Here is a 19,071-nt window from a genome sequence, read left to right as displayed (position 1 = left end):
ATAGGTTATAGACCATATATAGTTAGGAATTAGCATTTACAAAACCTTGAAAATTCACTGAAAAAACCATAGGTTATAGACCATATATAGTTAGGAATTAGCATTTAAAAAACCTTATTTTACTCACACAAAACCATTGAAATTCCATATATAGTTAGTTGCACTAACTATATATTGCGCACCCGCAATCCACTGCTGATGATGTCACATATTACATCATTCATGACATGGTCAGTGACATCACTGATGACATCACTGATGACATCTCAAATGACATCACTGATGACATCACTGATGACAACATCCAGTGACTATGTTTCTGTAAAGTTAAAATATGTCTTACATATTGAAGAATGAGTGGATGTATAAGTGTCTGGACGAAGGATTTAGTAGGTGCATGACTGAATGTATGAGTGAGTGATTAAATGTGTCTCACTGAGTGCATGGGTTAGTGACTAAACTGTCTTAATTTGTGCATCATTATGTCTGTTGTTCTGTAAACTGCTGCATGTGTTGATCAGTAGCTATATGAGTAACTATATGGGTTATTGATTGATTGCCCAAGTATTTGCATGGGAGACTGAGTGTGTGTGTGGCTGGATGGGAGGTGTGTGACTCTGTACAGATCAATGTGTACTTGTATCAATGATTGTATAAGAGAGTAAGTATGTGTTAGTATATGGTTGAAAACGTAAGGTGCTCTATGTTTAACTGTATAGAGTAGAAAATGGAAGTGTGATTGATTCTTTACAGGACTGACTAGGTGTGTGAGTAACTCCATGGATGAGTGGCAGAGTGTGAGTGTCTGTATAGGTGTATGAGTGCATATGATTGTGTTGTAAACATGAGTGATTGTATGTATGAATGATTGTATGGGTGAATGAGTGAATGTGTGTGTAGACGTAGGAATCAGTGAGTACGTATGTAGTAACTAGTATTGGTGTGTCAATGGTTTCCAAAATTATACTCTGTTTTTAACACTGGGTGAAACAGAGGTTATATTAAAATGTGAGGAGATGCATTGTATTGTCACATGAATGATATCATCAGTGATGTGATCATTGATGTCAAGTGAGATGTCATCAGTGATGTCATTTGAGATGTCATCAGTGATGTCATCAGTGATGTCACTGACCATGTCATGAATGATGTAATATGTGACATCATCAGCAGTGGATTGCGGGTGCGCAATATATAGTTAGTGCAACTAACTATATATGGAATTTCAATGGTTTTGTGTGAGTAAAATAAGGTTTTTTAAATGCTAATTCCTAACTATATATGGTCTATAACCTATGGTTTTTTCAGTGAATTTTCAAGGTTTTGTAAATGCTAATTCCTAACTATATATGGTCTATAACCTATGGTTTTTTCAGTGAATTTCAATGGTTTTTTAATAGCAAATATCATAAGCTGTCGAATGTCAAGTACGTGGTAAGAATTTCTTTTTTCGTGTTTATGCACACTGATCTGCTTTGATTGCTGCCCCCCACCCCTCATTTCTATTAGGAGTACTCTCTCTTTGCAGATAGTGAAGGGTAGTTAACGCAGCCCTTTCCCCCTTTGTAATCCGTCGTGCCTGCTTCTCTCTCCATTTGATTGATTGTTCTCTTTGGTTCATTCTCTATTTACAAACAAGCACAGAGTCGCAATACTCTGTTTAGTCTTTGCAGATAGCGAAAAATCGTGTAAAAAAACAAAAGGAATCGAGCAAAATCAGTAGGCCACTAATGGGATCTCTTTTGACCTCGCTAAAATAGAAACATTAGGAACAACCTGTTGAAAATAGCAATGCGTATGTATATAAGCGGCGTTCATTTGTGTTCACAGTACCCCTTGTTGATTGTTTCAATCGAGCATTGAATTGTTCGAAGTTAATTCTCTTAACGATCTTCTCTACCTGCAAACGAGGAAGAATAGGAATATTCTATCTCCCTTTGCAGATAGTGAAGGGTAGGTAACGCAAGCCTTTAACACGTCGTACCTATTTCATTCCTCATTGATTGATTGATTGTCCGAACATTGACTGTTTGGGAATTAGTTCTTTTTGGAGGTATTCCCTGTTTGCAAATAAACGTAGGAAAATCTTTGCAAGTAGTGAAAGGGTACGTAATGCGGACCGTTCTCCCCCGTTGTAATCTGTCATGCCTATCTACTCCCCACTGATTGATGCACCTTTTTCACCCGGACCATTTACTAGAGATACGTCATCTGGCCCGACCAGAGAGCACCCCTAGTGAAAAGGACATATGCAATAATAACGAAGTGATCACTGTATCCTGTTAACAGAAACTTTACCATGAAACAACCTGGAAAGAAAAAAATAGGAAAACGAAAATCAGTAGGCCACTGATGAACATGAACTTTTATTAAACAACGAACAAAGAAACGATAACATAACGTAATGATAAAACCTATTAATGTCCTAGAAACAAGAAAACGTTAAAATATGCCAGTGGTGAGAGACCAGAAAAACAGTAAGAGAAACCAAATCACCCCTCGCTGTCCCACCGCCTGCCACGCCAAAAAAATCGATAGACTAGGGAAAATGCAAGTCAGTAGAACATCCACCCCCACTCTGGAAACTTCCAAGGTGGGGCAGGGTTCCGGCTACGCCCAGCCGGGAGCAGCCCATATAAGGCAGGTCCACGCCTCGGCCAGGAGATCCTAACGTAGGGTGTAGCCGGAGGAGAGGCCGAGACCAGCGGGACCCGGCCAGGGGATTGCCTTTACAACGCTGAACAGTTGCAGGGGGGGGGAATGTCTCCTCGACCCTCCCCTCTCTCTCCCAGTCCGGCCGCGGTGGCCCTTGAGAGTTGCAGGTAGTCCCGCCACATGCTCTTCCGGTCCGACCACCAACGGTCGGGGGGCCGAGGCCGACGGGATCCGGCTGCAGCCGATAAACCAAGAAACCCGTTCATGGGGCCAGAGCCAGGGGCGTCCGGCCGACATCCACCGGAAGCCCGGCCCGAAGACGGACGGGACACTTCTTTCTTTTATAATGGCTGCGACAACACTGGAGGGGGATGTCTTGCACATGCCTCCGACCCCCCCCTCGTCCTCATCGCCTGGTCCGGCCATAACAAATCTCAAGCGAGACGCCGTGGGGTGCACTGGGAGGGAGAGACGGTGCGAACAGGCCTCTCCCGCCTCCCCAGGTGGAGGCTTCCCAGCTGCACCCTCAGCGCTCCAGGCGGTGGCATCCTAACAACTACAGTGCTGCACAGTTTCGGAACGACCTAGATAACGGTTCTTCCACTGTGGCCATGCTGCAACGTCTCGCCCGGCAGGGTGGAGCCCGTCCGCTCATGTGACCCCGCGATCGCCGGTAGCTGCCGAACTCTCAAAATGGCGGTCGACCTGGCAAGAGCGGGCCCAACATAAAGAAATGGCCCGGTCACTGGTTGACTCCACCACCGTAGTCCTCCACGACCTTGAAGATTCTAGAGGAGCCGCGGGAGTCTCCGACCCCCGATGGGGAATGACTGCCATGATCGCCCGTGGAGTGACGAAACTGTATCCGCGGGACGTCGGCGCTCCCATGCTGGCGCCAGCCTCACTTTGAATTACTACAATCCTGCAGACCTCACTTCCGGTGAAAGCACAGTGTGACCCGGTAGGAAAAATTATTGCACCCCCTCCCCTTTTTGACTGATAGTTCAAACCACCGATCCTTTCCTTTGCCCTTTTAACGGAACTTTGGACTGCCTCCCCCTCTTTTACATTTTCTAGAGAAAACAAAACATTAACCACTACATTAGCATAGCAGTTGACACCAGAACTGTTTTCAAATTGAAAACCAACAACATCTTCAACAGAATCCTTTTTGTTTCTGCTGTGACCCTGCTACAGCACAGGCATTGTCCCCAGCAGTAATTCTGCAATGCCGGTAAGAATAGCTGTGGTGCCTACTGGACTCACTCACCCCGCGGCGCCCCACGCCGTTTTTTGCTGGGCGACAACTTACTAGACATCACTTTCGTGCCATCTAGATTTCAGCGCGTTCTGCTGCCTTGGAACTATTCGCACAACAGACCGCTACTGACAAGAATATTTCATTATTGGTGCTGTCAATTTCAATAAATCTATTGGATAATTAAAAAGAAATTGCCACGGTCTCTTCGTTGTTTAAATGTTTTTACTGTTTTTGTTTTGTTGTATATATTTATATGTTATTAAAGTTTTATATTCCTACTACTTTGTTGGAGTGCTATATATTTTTAATGTGACACATAATTGTAAAAACTTTGATGTACAAAGAGTCATTCCTGGAATCTTCCGCTTCAGGCTCGGTCCCCTCCCCAATCACAATACAGGATGGTTTTCAGATAGTAGGAACGCGTGTGCTGTGACGGATCACATCGGGTGTGGGCCTTGATCTACTATAACTCCTTTGAAGAGGGGTGATTCTTTACAGCTGGGGCCATAAACTACATCTGCAGGGCTAGCTGATAGCCTAGGACCGGCCTGGACATTCGGACACAGAGGAAGAGGAGTGTCAGAGGGTGCGGTAGTGAATAGGGCGAAAGGGAGGTGTCGGGCGGGCACAGAGTGTGATTCTCAGGGAAGAGCAGCGCAGATGGGGGAAGGTTTATTGCCCATGCATAAGACAGAGAGCGGTGGTGACCAGTGCCTGGGGGAGATGCTTACGAGGGTGAGGAGCCATGCTACGAATCGACAGCGTGCAGAGAGTGGGTCTGGTCAAGACATCTAAAATGGCTGCCGTGCACGACAAAAGTGTGGCATTTCAAAAAAGGCAAGATGGCGCAGACAATGTTTTTCAACACTTCCTCATTTCCTTCGAATCGAACGTTAACAGACGTTGGGGCATATTACCAAAGTTAAGCGATATTTATCGCTAACGATGCTTACCAACCAATTTTTTACCACTAAGCATCGTCAGAAATTATCGAAGATAAACCTTACTATTATCAAGGTTTATCGCAAATGCGATAATAAACGGCCGCAATGCATGAATATCGCTAAAAACTCAGCGATATTCATGCATTACCGAGCTAATACTCTTAGCCATGTTATCCACCTCCCATTGGATAACATGGCTAAGAACTGCTCAGGGCAGGTGTTACTTTTTGGAGATATTCGCGCTTAGCGCGAATATCTCCAAAAGTTGGTAATAGGAGATAGATATCTTGCATGTTGTAATGCAAGTTATTGTGGTATATGGAACTCATACCATAATCTCTCAGGAAAGCAGAAACTGATCCTTTTGGGACCGCCTAAAAAGGCCTAGGGGGTGAGGAGTACTCTACTTTGCCCCCTTTTCACGTTCCGAACTATTTTATTTTACTCTCTTCTGTAATTACACAAAATACCAGCGATAAGATGCATCGGAGACACACAGTGAGAGAAAGGAGGCCGGAGATGAAGAAGACATGTCAAATACACATTGGAGATAATATAGTGGCAGAAGGGAAGTAAATATGAGTAAACTTACCATGTAACATAAAAATGTTGCACTCTATACTATAAGTCTCATTTTATACTACAATCACTTCGCTACAACCTCATAAATTAAAAATAAAAATAAATAATGTCTCAAACAATTTTTGATTTCTAAATATAAATTTATTCTTCAGAATTTTCTAAATTTGAAACAACTAGTAACATGTCCTCATCAGTAATTTCCTCTTCAATCATCTCATCTGGAATCTCCTCATTAAAAGTCTGCAATGATGATTCTTGTAACTCTATGGTCTCCAAACACTCGATAAATTCGCCATCAAGAGATTGATCAAAAAAATCATTCAAGTCATCTCCTCCTTCTGACAATATTTCATTATTGGTGCTGTCCATTTCAATCAATGTAGTGGAATCATTCAAGTCATCTCCTCGTGACAATATTTCATTATTGGTGCTCTCAATTTCAATCAATGTAGTGGAATCATTCAAGTCATCTCCTCCTTGTGACAATATTTCATTATTGGTGCTGTCCATTTCAATCAATCTAATGGAATCATACAAGCCATCTCCTCCTTGTGACAATATTTCATTATTGGTGCTCTCAATTTCAATCAATGTAGTGGAATCATTCAAGTCATCTCCTTGTGACAATATTTCATTCTTGGTGCTGTCCATTTCAATCAATCTAATGGAATCATACAAGTCATGTCCTCCTTGTGACAATATTTCATTATTGGTGCTCTCAATTTCAATCAATGTAGTGGACAATTCAAAAGAAATTGCCACGGTCTCTTCATTGTGAGCCATTTTATTTTGAAATTGCTTGCTGTAAATTGCAGAAAAAAATAATCACTTTCATTTATCGTTTTTAGTAATACATAATATAAAACTAACTTCATCAAGTATTTAGTATAACAGAAGGACTGCAAATAAATAACAGAAAACATTTTTCAAATTATCTTCAAGTGTACAACATAGTTCCCCTTACAAATTAACAACTCACCTTTTTAAAAGTAGCAGAAGTGTTAGTACTGTGTAAATCAAACACCAGAAATTCACCACCAAAAATTCCTCACAAATGTACCTCAGACAGTAGTATCACAAAATGGCTGTGGTTTCCTCTCATTTGACATATATACATAACCAATTAACTTTCATCACACACAAATACAAAACCAAAGTAACATTTTAATTGGTTCTAAATTTCAACACTTTCAAATGTGTTTTCCCCATGCAATTTTCCATAGGACATTTACATACGTCTACAGCCTGAATGGCTGAACGGAATTACACCAAACTTGGCAAAATGGTACATCAAACCTAAGAGGTCAGGAAGGATCTACTATGCCCCCTTATGGTCATTTCCCCCTTCGCTTTGGCCTCCTCTTGTCTCTCAATCCTACCGAGGGACAAGATGGCGGCCGCTACGGACTGTTTGGAATGTTGACAGACGCCGGAGAACCAATCAGCTTCGCAAAGCTCCGTAACGCGAAAAGTACGCGAAGCGGAGCGCTGTTACAGATATATATCTTTTTTTCAACGTTAATTTCTCAAAATCCACTGGAGCACATATATTGAGACCTAGCAAAGGCACATCGGGCTACCAGTCCCTAATATTTTGCCAAGTTTCGTGCAAATCCATTCAGCCGTTCGATTATTATTATTTTGTTTTTTTTTTGCCCCGCGGGGCCCTTTTAAAACCTCCACATCAAACCTAGGGGGTCAGCGAGGATCTACTATGCCCCCTTATAGTTATTTCCCCCTTTGTTTTGACCTCCTCTTGTCTCTCGATCCTACCGAGAGACAAGATGGCGGCCGCTACGGACTGTTTGGAATGTTGACAGACGCCGGAGAACCAATCAGCTTCGCTTCACAAAGCTCCGTTGCGCGAAAAGTCCGCGAACCAGAGCGCTAACCGGTCCGCTGTTACAGATATATATCTTTTTTTAAACGTTAATTTCTCAAAATCCACTGGAGCACATATATTGAGACCTACAAAAGGCACATCGGGCTACCAGTCCCTACAATTTTGCCAAGTTTCGTGCAAATCCATTCAGCCGTTCGGGCTAAAAGTGAGGCCAACCGCCCTATGGAAAACTCAATGTTAAAAACACGTTTTGGGACCCCCCTTTTTTCTCGGCCCCCACTGGACGAACCCCCCCCAAATTTTCAAGGGCTGCTCAGAAACAAAATGTGCCATTTTCCTGAAAATTTCAGCCGATTCCGTCCACAAACGCCAAAGTTATTAGACATAGAATTTTCAAAAAACCCATAGAGAAAAAATCCTAACTATATATACCTACTGGCGACCGCCAGTAGGTAATATATATATATATATATATATATATATACACACACACACACACACACATACTAAAGTCCTATAGGTCACAACAATCGGCTGTGTACTGCTTCTCACCTGAGCACCGTGGGCCTTATTTATTAGGTAGATGCGTCACTTTCTAAACCCCTGCGCCTCATTATACCTGCGCCAGGTATAATGTATGCAAGGGGGGCGTTTTGACGCAAGACAGGGTCATAGAAGTGACGCTGTGGAATCTATAGGATTTCACTGCGCCACTTCTAGGACACAAATGCGTCAATTTCTTACGCCTGCCTCACAGCAGGCGTAAGACTGACGCAGGGACACATTGCTGGAGTTGCGTCACTTTTGTGACACACTTCAACAATGCGTCACTTTTGCGCCATACAGATACGTCAGAAATACTGACGTATCTGTAACTCCTTGCGCCATGATGCGTCATACTGTAAATATGACGCATCATTGGTCTCGAAAGGAGGGCGAAGTGAAAAGTGACGCATCGCTGTTTTCACGCAGCCATGCGTCACTTTTCATAAATGAGGCCCCAGGACTCAATACTGGCAGTCAAGCTGTTGTGGTGCTTTTGATAGTGGGTCAAACTTATACAGTTGTATTCAAGTTTAGCAGCACATTTCCTTACCACTTGCCATTATACTAAACCGGCAAGAACATCTTATATATTTAATGTTGTAGTTATTGAAAGGTGTTAGGACTGGTGCTGCGATGACACAGGAGTGTCAGTGGGCCGCTGCACTGCTGGTAAGGTTGGTCCCAAACTGGCCCCACCTGCCCGCGCCCTCAGTTATTACTGGCAGCCCACATGGTATGCGAGACCGCACCACCAGACCCGCGGTGCCGGGTAACATATTTAGGACACCCCTGCTGCACATGGGTGTGTCCTTTAACTAAGTCCCACCAGTTATCATACTAGCAGGATATTTCAAATAGGATGGTAAATCAGGTGTGGGGAACGTCGTTTTTTTGATTTTTCAGGAACAAACTCTAGGTTTGAGAGTTTATTTCTGAGAAAATAAAATCTTGTGGACAGACGTGAAATCGGATGATGGCTCTCTAGCACGGTCTAAAATGAACCGTTGTGACTGCACTTCCCTGCAAGGAACTGTAATGACTGCAGGGGCAGCATTCATCTCTAAACTCAGCAGAAGGCAGTTTGTCAGGGTGGGGAGGCAATGTCCTCCATCATCCTGACGTCCTGTATTCCATCTGTAAAACTCACTATCAACCCCTAAGTGAGACTTTCGAAGGGCTACTGGAATTGCTGGGTTTTTCGCATAATTATATATTTGCTGCATATACCACATAATCCGCTGCATAATCTGCTGATTTTAATTTAAAAAATAGGTGTGTTTCTAGCTCAAACAGATCAAATGTTACAAAACATATAAACTTTGGATGGTCATCTTTAGGTTGCTTATTGCTGTATTTGGGTGTTAACTTTTTACTCACAAGGTGAACTCCTTTCCTAGCCACTATTACCAGTTGAAAAAATGATACAATAATTAAATTAAATGGTTACCACAAAATGTGCTGCATTATGATGCATAATTAGCTTTTCTTGTCGCATAATTTGTTTAACCCTGCCAAATAATTTGGTCCTCCTCTGCGACATCATTCCTGTGTCCCTGCCTACAGAGAGAAGGTGCAGGAGTGGGTGCATTAAGATATGTTTAAGGTATGTCTGTGGATATACTCAGGGATTAGAAGAATGTGAATGCATAGCCACAAACTCATCCAGTGAGGAGCCGATATCACATGGTGTCAGGGAAAACAAGCTGAAACCACTGTAAATAGTGGTTTCCAGCTTCTTTTCCAAGGCTTTGAACTACAGATGTCCATTAAGGACATCGGCACCGGGCTCAGTAAGATTTTGGGAGGAGGGGCTTGTGAATGTGGTGGGGTTCAAAAGTGCCTCACAGGTACTTCCTGGCACAAGGCCCCAGCCCCTTCAAGGCCCTACCTCTCTCCTCACACAAATATTGGAGCGCCCCTGTTACTCTGATGTCTTTGCATTGAAATGTAGGGACCCCCAGGGCTCCTCCTTGAGCACAATATTGTTCAACATTTATCTAAGCCCATTAGCATACATTGTCAAGGAGTTTGGAGTGCTCCTCATGTCTTACGCGAACGTCACTTAACGTGTCATCTCACTTCACCAGTGAAGTGAGTGCCTAGAGAAAGTTGCATGGTGGATGGAGGACCATTCAATTAAACTAAATAGAGATAAAACAGAGGTGATGATATTAGGAAATAAACCAAACCCTCAAATGCATTAGAATGGCTTGGGAGTTTAGGACTACCTCCATCTCCCCCATAAAGAGGCTCGGAATGTGGCTTGACAGTGCCTTATCTATGGAAGCACAGGTTAAAAAAATGAAGCATTCTGTTTTGGGACAATGAAAACCATATGAAAAATCCTTGACATTTTACCCACTCTCTCCAGAAGAACAGTAGTGCAAGCTCTGCTCTTGTCCTGTCTTGATCATGGGAACTCCCTGTATCTGGGAGCCCATCAATATATTATCAAGAGTCTGCAACTGATCCAGAATGCTGCTGCCAAGCTGATTCTCAATTTACCCGAATATGCCTCAGTAAAAAGTACATTAGCCACTTAGCACTGGCTCCCAGGAAAAGTTTGAATCAATTTCAAGACCCTATGTCTAGCTCATAGAGGACAAACCTGAGGTGTCCTTCTTTGACCTGGACTTTCTGGTAACCTATACTCTTACTAGGACTTTAAGATCCTCTAAGGTGCAATTGTTAAAGGTGCCTCAAATTCAAAGTGCTAGATGGGGCGGTAGGTCTTTCTGATACCTGACTCCAGAACTCTGGAATTTTATGCCGGCTGACCTTAGAAACTAAATGAAGGAGCCCCGCTTCAGGAAAATCCTTTATCCCCACTAGTCAATTTTGCCAGTACTACTCTACCGTGCACAGGCTATGCCTCACTCAGAAGTCTTAAGGTAACTTTGCTCTTTACAAATAAGCATAACCTAACATAATGCACTGTGAGATTGTTCTTTAAGTTGGTAGGTATGTGAATGGAGTGTTGCTGTAGGCACAATTGTAGAAGACATGTTTGCTGCCATTCTTGGGCACACAAGAATCAATGAACACATGCCAGAAGATGTAAATATGCTAAGGGGAGGCAGTCCTAAAAAGCAGATTGAGGTAGGAGCCAACTCTGATGCGACATTAATTCCTACAGAGGGAAAGCTGGAACATCTGATGATGACGCTGGAACATTTATTACAGCTGGTATTCATCTTCACCCTTGGCATACTCATATGTAAACAGTGGGTGTGTATAGGACACATATATGTATACCTGTCATTAATAATAATAAATCTGTTTCCTCCTTGTAACACATGGGCATCATCTTTTATGAAGCCTCTTACATTGGAAAAGTAGGTAAGACACTAATATATCACATTTAAAGAACAATGCATATTAGATGTGTTATCTTTGTAACGCATGGCTCCTACCCATATGCAATTCTTTGTCGTATAATATTATGTAGCTTCATGCAGAATTTCTTCTACATTAAGGACAAGGGAGTGTGTGCCTTTTTTATTTCACTAGAATGTGTGGAAGGTTCAGTACATCTATGAGATCCCAACCTCTTTATTAGTCCAGGGGGTGGTTACAGGGCAGATTGCAGGGCATCCATCCATATGTAGATATGCCATTAGGTTTATTCCTAATTAAGCCTCATACTCCTATAGCACATCTTACATACAGTAGGGAATTGGCACCTGTTGGCTCTGAAACTTCAGCTGAACATTTGCAATGGACTAAATGACCCTTGCTTCAAACAACTGGCCATAGATTCATGAATTGGGGCCTTTAACCTCTCAGCAGTTTTTAGACTCAAGCTGCATACATCCAATCCCCACCTTTCAGAACTGCATGCTGTCCCTGAAATTGTACTTCAGCCTGTACAGCCTAAAGACATTATAAACAGCTATCAGCAAAAATGACCACTGTCAAGGACATCAAAGGCTCCAGTGAATCTGGCCACCTTGATTACCTCTGTAGTGCAAGCCCACATCACACAATAACATTAGCACATTATTCCCAAGAATGTTAGGTATTTCTGTGACATAGTGCAGTGAAGGGTACCATCTTGCCACCTGTACCCAACCTCAACTGTTCAAAATGTACTCCCTATTTTCCTGTCTCCATTAGAACAATGTCAGAAGTGGTACAACAGCTGACCTTCAGGAAATCCATGGACCTCAAAAAAGTTATCTTCCTTGTGGCGGGTCTTCTGTTCCTGGAGATCTCTAGCCCTGTCAAAGCTTGCACATGTTTACTGTCAGTTCTACAGACCTCTTACTGTGATGCAGATCTCGTTGGTGAGTTGGAAAAAATAAAATAAAATTATATTCTTTACTTCTGTTTTTAAGAAATTGTTGATTTTTTATGTCTGTCATTAGTCAACTCCTTTTGATTTTACAAAAATTATATATTTAATATACTTCCATATAGGGGTTCTCAGCCAGTGCTCTTCAATCATTCGTCTGCTGTTGTGTCATTCATCATTTTCTTCTGTTAGCTATAGCATTGAGCACCGTACAATGGGTCGGCCCACTTCAGCCATTGGCTAACGTCACAGTGAGTGATGATAGTTTGCTCTTTCACAAGGAGCACATCCATACACAAAGTAGTTCCCTTCAATTCCAGGGTCTACTACATTAAAGTGTGTGCTTTTTCAGATCAAAAATCATTTTTGCTGTTAACTAATGTTTTTTAGGTGGAGCTTATTGGACAGCACAGCTGTCTACTTGTAAAAGCCCACTGTAAGCTTGCCAAGAACCCATCCAGGGTTTTAGCCTGCTCATTGCTTACCAATGGGTAGCTTTTTTTGTAATGTGCTTACTCTTTATTTGAAGGCATTGAAGCTTGACAATCTTGTGTTGTCCCTCCACTGGAGCATAGCCTCTCAAGCATCTTTCTGAGTGGTTGGCCTGGTATCACTCAATCAGGAATTTATAGAGCACAAGGCTACTCACAGAGTGTCCCAGTGCTAAAAGGGATTCTGTTCAACTGAACCCTCTCACACTAGTGTCCTCACTGAAAAGTTGCCTTGAGTAAGCAGGTTTGCAATGATGCCTCAAGCTATTTTCCTCCCTCAAAGCACACACTTTTGGATAAAGGATGTTACACACCATTGCAGCAAGTTGGGAGAAAGATGAACTACCCCATTTTTCCCGCTTGACTCCCAGTACCTGGACGGGGAACAGCGTTTACAACTCAACTTTTACCACGCACTACCTTTACCACGCAACTTTTACAACGCAAGTCGTTACAATGACTTGCGCTGGGGGGCACTGTAGGATAGGGAATAGTTTAATTTACTATCCAAAACCTTCCCTACTATCCACGGGGACTGGAGTTGGAATAGTAAATTAAACTATTCACTATCCAGCGCCCCCCAACGCAAGTCATTGTAACGACTTGCATTGTAAAAGTTGCGTGGTAAAGGCATGCGTTGTAAAAGCATGCATTGTAGTGACATACATCCACCTGGACCAGCCTGGCATCAGAGGAGTAGAGAGTTCTGGTTAGACGATAGTGAGTAATGCTTACAGAAAGGTAGCCATGGCCTGTGCAAGAAATCGCTCTGTGGGTCAGCACTAATATTTTGAACTGTATGCTCTCCTTAATAGAAAGCCAGTGCAGTGCCTTTAGAGGAGGAGTTATAGGTGTCCGCCTAAGGACTCTTAGTAACATTGTTGCAGTCACAGTTTGAACCAACTGCACCCTCTTCAACAAATATGCTGGAAGGTCCAAATATACGTGCTCAAAATAGGAACCTGCTGCTGTCACTACCTGAGGGCCTAAAGGTACTGGAAGTCAATCTTTACACCCATGTTTAAACCAACAGGGGCTAAAAGGGGCACTGCAGCTGCACACTCCGACTAACACTACATGTCCCAATATGAGGGAAGGGAGCCAAACAACAAGATCTCTAGGTTTTCTGGCAAAACATTGTAAATTATTCACCCACATCCACTGAAAACGACCACCAGACATTTCTTACATGTCCTAGGTCCTTCAGAACAGTTCTCTCCAAAGAAAAAAAAAGTTGTGTATCATCAGCATATGACACTATCCGGACCCCAAATTACTCAACTAAAGAGGCCAAAGGTGTCATATAAATGTTAAAAAGAGTTGGGCTTAGAGCAGATCCAAAATTGGTTACTTTAGGGTCGGAAGCATACAGAGCCTCCCAGACAGATTGACTTCTATCAGTGAGAAAAGAGCCAACCCATGCCAGACCAGAACCACAGACTCCGATGTCTTCCTTTCAGCCTGTTTTCCATGATCAAGTGCCAACTTGATGGCACCTGTTAACTCCACTAGTGCAGATTCAGTCTGAATCTTGACTGTGAGTAGTGTAACAGCTGCCCCTGTTCCAAGCATTTGGAGAGCTGCCCATTAATGAGCTCCTCTGATAACTTTGACACCACAGGTAAAAGTGAAATCTGCCTGAAATTAGAAAGAAATGATCTATCTGCCAAGAGTTTTTTTAAAGGAATTCGTTTGGCCTGTTTCCAGCAAGTTGGCACAGTGTCTGATTCGATGAAACTTTTGAATAATTGATTCAAAAGCAGGGTGATCACATACAAGCTAGCAATCAAAACCTGTGGAGGACATGGTCCATTAGGTGAACCAGATTTACAAGAGTGATTTATACATTCCACCGCTTACTTTTAGAAATCAACTTTATTCTTTTATATTACGCACTTCATGAGTGTGCATGTCTTTTTCATCTGTCTTGATGCTTCTCTTCCCCCACCCACACTTGTGTTGCTTTCTCTTGCCTCCTTCCTCCTTAATCTGAGGCATGAGGGGGACAACTGTTGAGACAATGCCTGCCCTTTCTCTCAGGCTTGAGGGTTCTTTTTTGATTCCTCAATTCTCCTTCTTTCCTCCATTTTTATTTTTTATTTCTTGCTCTAGATGAAAGTCTTAGAAGAAAAAAATAGGTGTCAGTGGTTCCTACCAGCAACCTCCAGCTCAAGTTAAGCACTGCCCTTTGCCCCAGTCCTCTGGTTGCTTCCCTGCCCGCCCTCCTTGTGCTTCTATGACCCCAGCTCTCTGCGTTACTTCCCCCACCCTTCATGTTGCTTCCCCTGTGTATCTTCCACTATGTTACATTACCACGTTGTTTTTTCCCCCAATGGCTCCTCCTTGTAAAGACGCTTTTGCACTATTTTTTTAATTTGTCGGTCCATTGTAAATTAATATAAAAAGGTAATCAAAGGCCTATGGTTTGTTAAATAAAAAGAGACATAAAGGCATATGTGTCTACAAAAATGGGTCTCTTTGACACCCTGTTGCACCCCTGAATAGTGCTTGTGTGCACATGTGGCACACATACATGCCCTAAGGGCATGTATGTCTGTCACATGACACAGGTGTAAATGCACAGATTTGCATTTACAGAGGTATTCGTTATTTACCACCAACAAATAGTTGGTGGTAAATAACGAATCCTGTAAGCACCGAAGCACTCTTCAAAGTGCTTCCTACATTTCATTTACCGATTCCGTAAATACCGAATCGGTAAATGATGATTCGGTAGATACCGAATCGGTAAACTTGCCACCTACATAGGAAAATCCTATTACCGGTCAGTAACAGCCGATTTCGGCCGTTACCGACCAGTAATAGCCTTCCCACATCTGGCCCTAGGTTTCCTTGAGCTATTCAAAAATCCCCGTTTAATTGGACCAAAATGTAAGCTATGCTTTAAAGCATGCTACTTGGAACACTGTATAAATATTCATTTAGAAAAGGCTCAGACTATAGAAACAATTGTCAAAAATGCCCAAGTCTTAACCCCTTCCATGCTCATGACGGAACGGTTCCGTCATGAGCTACGGTTGAGCTGTGCTCATGACGGAACCGTTCCGTCATGACCACGCCCGTTTTTATTACGGCCCAGCACCGGAGGGGGAAACGCGGTTGCACGGAAAAGGTTAATAACATCAGGAATAGAGTCTTATTTAGGGTGGATTATGAACGCTACATATCGCTATTAACTAACTCTTTTTAGACTGCGCATGCTGCAGCTTAAATTTGCCTTTTCCGTGTCAGGGTCATGCAAGCATGATTTACTGCCTTCTATGTACGATAATACCACAAAGCAAGATGCTAGTCACCTAATTTGGTTCTGTACTTTGAACACAGAGCTAAGATGCTCTTTCCTGGCGCCGATTTTGCATAATTCAAACCTGAGACACCATACGAAAGGACTAATATTTCAGTCTTTAGAATCCCCAGAAATTTTAATATGCTTTACATTTTTTTTAATCAAATTAGCATTTTGCATTAGTTAAAGATATGGAAGCTAATAACACACAATTTGAAGGATGATTTAATTGACAGATATGTATAATCTTAACTTTCTTTTATTGTTAAAATGACATTTGTACCGGTTCCTAGTGCTGTCAAAGGAAGGCTTGTTTTCAATCTGCTTGTGAAAATTATTTTTATAAGTGTATCGTGAATGTTTCATTTGGCATGTGGATTTTAATATGGACATTTTAAAATGTATTTTATGTTTTTGCTATGCTTTTATGGCTCCAACTAAATAAAGATTTGTTTGACTTACAGCTGGAATCCCTGCCAGGGTGAACCACAAAAATCAGTAAATTAACTTGTGCTTAATTTTCTGGTAGGTTCGCACAAAAGCAGTGAGGCTTAACCTAGAGGTAATGTGTAAAGTATTTATGTAGCACACAAACAGTAATAAAGTGAAAACACAACACAAGAAAAATCTCATAGCAATTTAGAAAATAGTGTACATTCTAATACATTATTTGACACCAAAACAATAAAATTAAATTAATAAAACCATAGTTATGAATTTTTAATGTTTAAGGTAAAAACTGGCCCTAAAATATCAAAGTGATAACCATGGACATCTAGTCACTCAAGACTGGTTCAAAGTCGAGAAATATGGCCAACCGCAATGGAGCGTAGGTCGGGGGTACAACGAGTGGATTTGGCCATGGTTAGCGCATGCATTCAGACTTTGAAGAAATGTTGCCACAAAGTCTCTGAGAAGGTAGACGTTCAGCAGGACAAGGCTACAGGTGGTGTCTGAGGTGGTAGTGTTGTCATCAGGGATCCGCTGAATGAAGTTGTGATGAAGATGTCTTCATTTGGACTTTATCACTTTGTCAGATGTTGAAAATCTACAGCGGGACAAGGAAGGTTGTAGCTGAAGAGAGTTCCATGATGCCGGATACCCCTTTGGTGAAGGACTGCTGAACAAGCTTAGCTACTGTGGAGAAGAACTTAGCGGTAGTTGCTGCAAAGTCAGACTGACTGGCAATGCCCTTGGGTGGATAGACAAGCAGGTTGATCTAGGTCTCCTCTCAGTTCTCAGTGCAGTTCTTATCCACAGAGACCAAAGTTCTGGATTTTGGCTATCTGAGCACATTTAGCACCACCACCAATGGTCCAGGACTGGAGGAGTACCACTTGGGAAGTAAAGACTCAATCAGGATGGGTCCAGGTGCAAGCTCAGATGGTTATAGCCTGTTCTTTCCCTGAGGCTCTGATCAGGGGGCCAGTCAACTAGCACAAAGAGTCACTCTGGCAGTCGTAGGTACAACAGTAGAACAGGGCTCAAATAGCAGCGTAGGCGTCTGAGTGTTCAAGGTAGACTTCAGGCAGCAAATCAGTCCTTACAGGTGCAGAAAATCAGTCTTGTGAAGAATACAGCAGGCCACAGCAACAGGCAGGCCTCTGAGTTTCCTTCTGCAGTTCCAGAACGTGAACTGAAGAGTGTGTCCGAGGGTCCTAGTTTATACCTTGTGCCTTCTTTGTAGTAGGAGAAGTTTGTAGAGAATTTTCCTCCAAGCTGCCTGCCTAACAAATGCATGGGTGACAAGTCCTTTGTGTGAAGGCAGAGCATAACCTATTCAGTTACAAGTAGGGCTGCAGCTAGCACCATCTCCCATCCTGCAAGTTGATAACCCATCCAGGCACACCTAATCCCTCTATTTTGTAACCGTCTCGATGGAATAAACAAAGTTCAACTTCCAACTACTCTTAGTCAAGTGACCCAGTAACAGGATGCAGGCCCCAACTAGTTAGGGCAGGAGATTGTCAACTTTCTAATAGTGGCATTTTCAAAATTATAACTTAAAGTCCCACTTTACCATTAAAGAGGATTTTTAATTACAATTTCTCAGACACCTAACATGGAAAGTTTACCAGTTCCCAGTCAAAAATTAGCACGCATTAAATATAATAAGGCAACCCTAAGTTATCCTAAAGCAGAGGTAGGCCTCACAGTAGTGAAAAATACATTTAGGAGTTCGTCACTATCTGGGCATGTGAAACTTAAAAGTTTATATCCAACATTTTAATTATAAGCACCCTGCCCTGTGGGCAACCTAGGGCCTACGTTATGGGTGACATATCCAATAAACAGGGGATTTAAAGCTTGACAATGGGGTTATAATATGAAGTCGAATTTGCAGTTTACAACTACATTCAGACTGCAATGGCAGACCAGGAACATATTTTAAGGAACTCCTTAAGTGGGTGTCACACTAAATGCCGAAAGCCCACTAGTACAATGTAATGTACAAGCCCTGGGTATAGGTCATACAACTCTACGAGAGTCTTATAATCATATTAAATATGCCAATCATGTGTAATCCATTGTTACATGTTTAAAGGGGGGAGAATAAATATTTTAGCAATAGTTGGCAGTGGTAAAGTGCATAGAGTCCTAAAGCCAACAAAAATTCAGCAAAATAAGAGAGGCACAGGCAGCATTTTGGGGGTGAGCCTGCAGAGAAGGCCAAGTCCAATAGTACTTCACACACTTTACACCTGCAAAACAAAGTGTGTTTGCTAGGTCAGTTCGCATTCCCCTGTAAAGCTTACTCTGGATAATTCCAAGTATGACTTCCGACACAAGAGATGCAACCTAAGGGGCCAGTGTGGCATTTGATGATAAACAAATGGCATATAATTAATAGCCTAGGATCTTCATATATGAGCATTGATAGAGACTAACAACAACAAACACATATGTGTCATGCCATGATAACTACAGATACTCCTGCCTAAGTGTCTAGACCCACCAGTATCAAGGTAAGGATAAGAAAACTCTCTCCACAGGGTTAGATATCTTAAAAAGTATTAAGTCACACATATGGTTATTCTTACGTGAGGTGAAAGTAGTAGACTACATCATGTTTAGACACTAATCTGTATGTGGTGATTAATATGATCTGCCCCCTGACTCCTAATAAGCATGCTAATCAAACAAT

The 19,071-nt window shown here is 42.3% G+C and overlaps 1 protein-coding gene across 1 annotated transcript in view; it reads left to right on the top strand.

Annotated features, from left to right (window-relative positions):
* LOC144785046 (metalloproteinase inhibitor 1-like) overlaps positions 1-19,071 on the top strand; it is a 148,973-nt gene that overhangs the window by 20,282 nt on the left and 109,620 nt on the right. Inside the window, exon 2 of the mRNA XM_078664164.1 lies at positions 11,951-12,120. Within this exon, the coding sequence (XP_078520290.1) occupies positions 11,951-12,120 (170 nt within the window). The remainder of the gene's footprint in view (positions 1-11,950; positions 12,121-19,071) is intronic.

The sequence above is a fragment of the Lissotriton helveticus genome, chromosome 10 (genome assembly GCF_964261635.1).
Source record: "Lissotriton helveticus chromosome 10, aLisHel1.1, whole genome shotgun sequence".
In the NCBI taxonomy this organism is placed as follows: domain Eukaryota; kingdom Metazoa; phylum Chordata; class Amphibia; order Caudata; family Salamandridae; genus Lissotriton; species Lissotriton helveticus.
The sequence above is the reverse complement of the archived record's forward strand: the minus strand, read 5'-3'. Positions and strand labels throughout refer to the sequence as shown.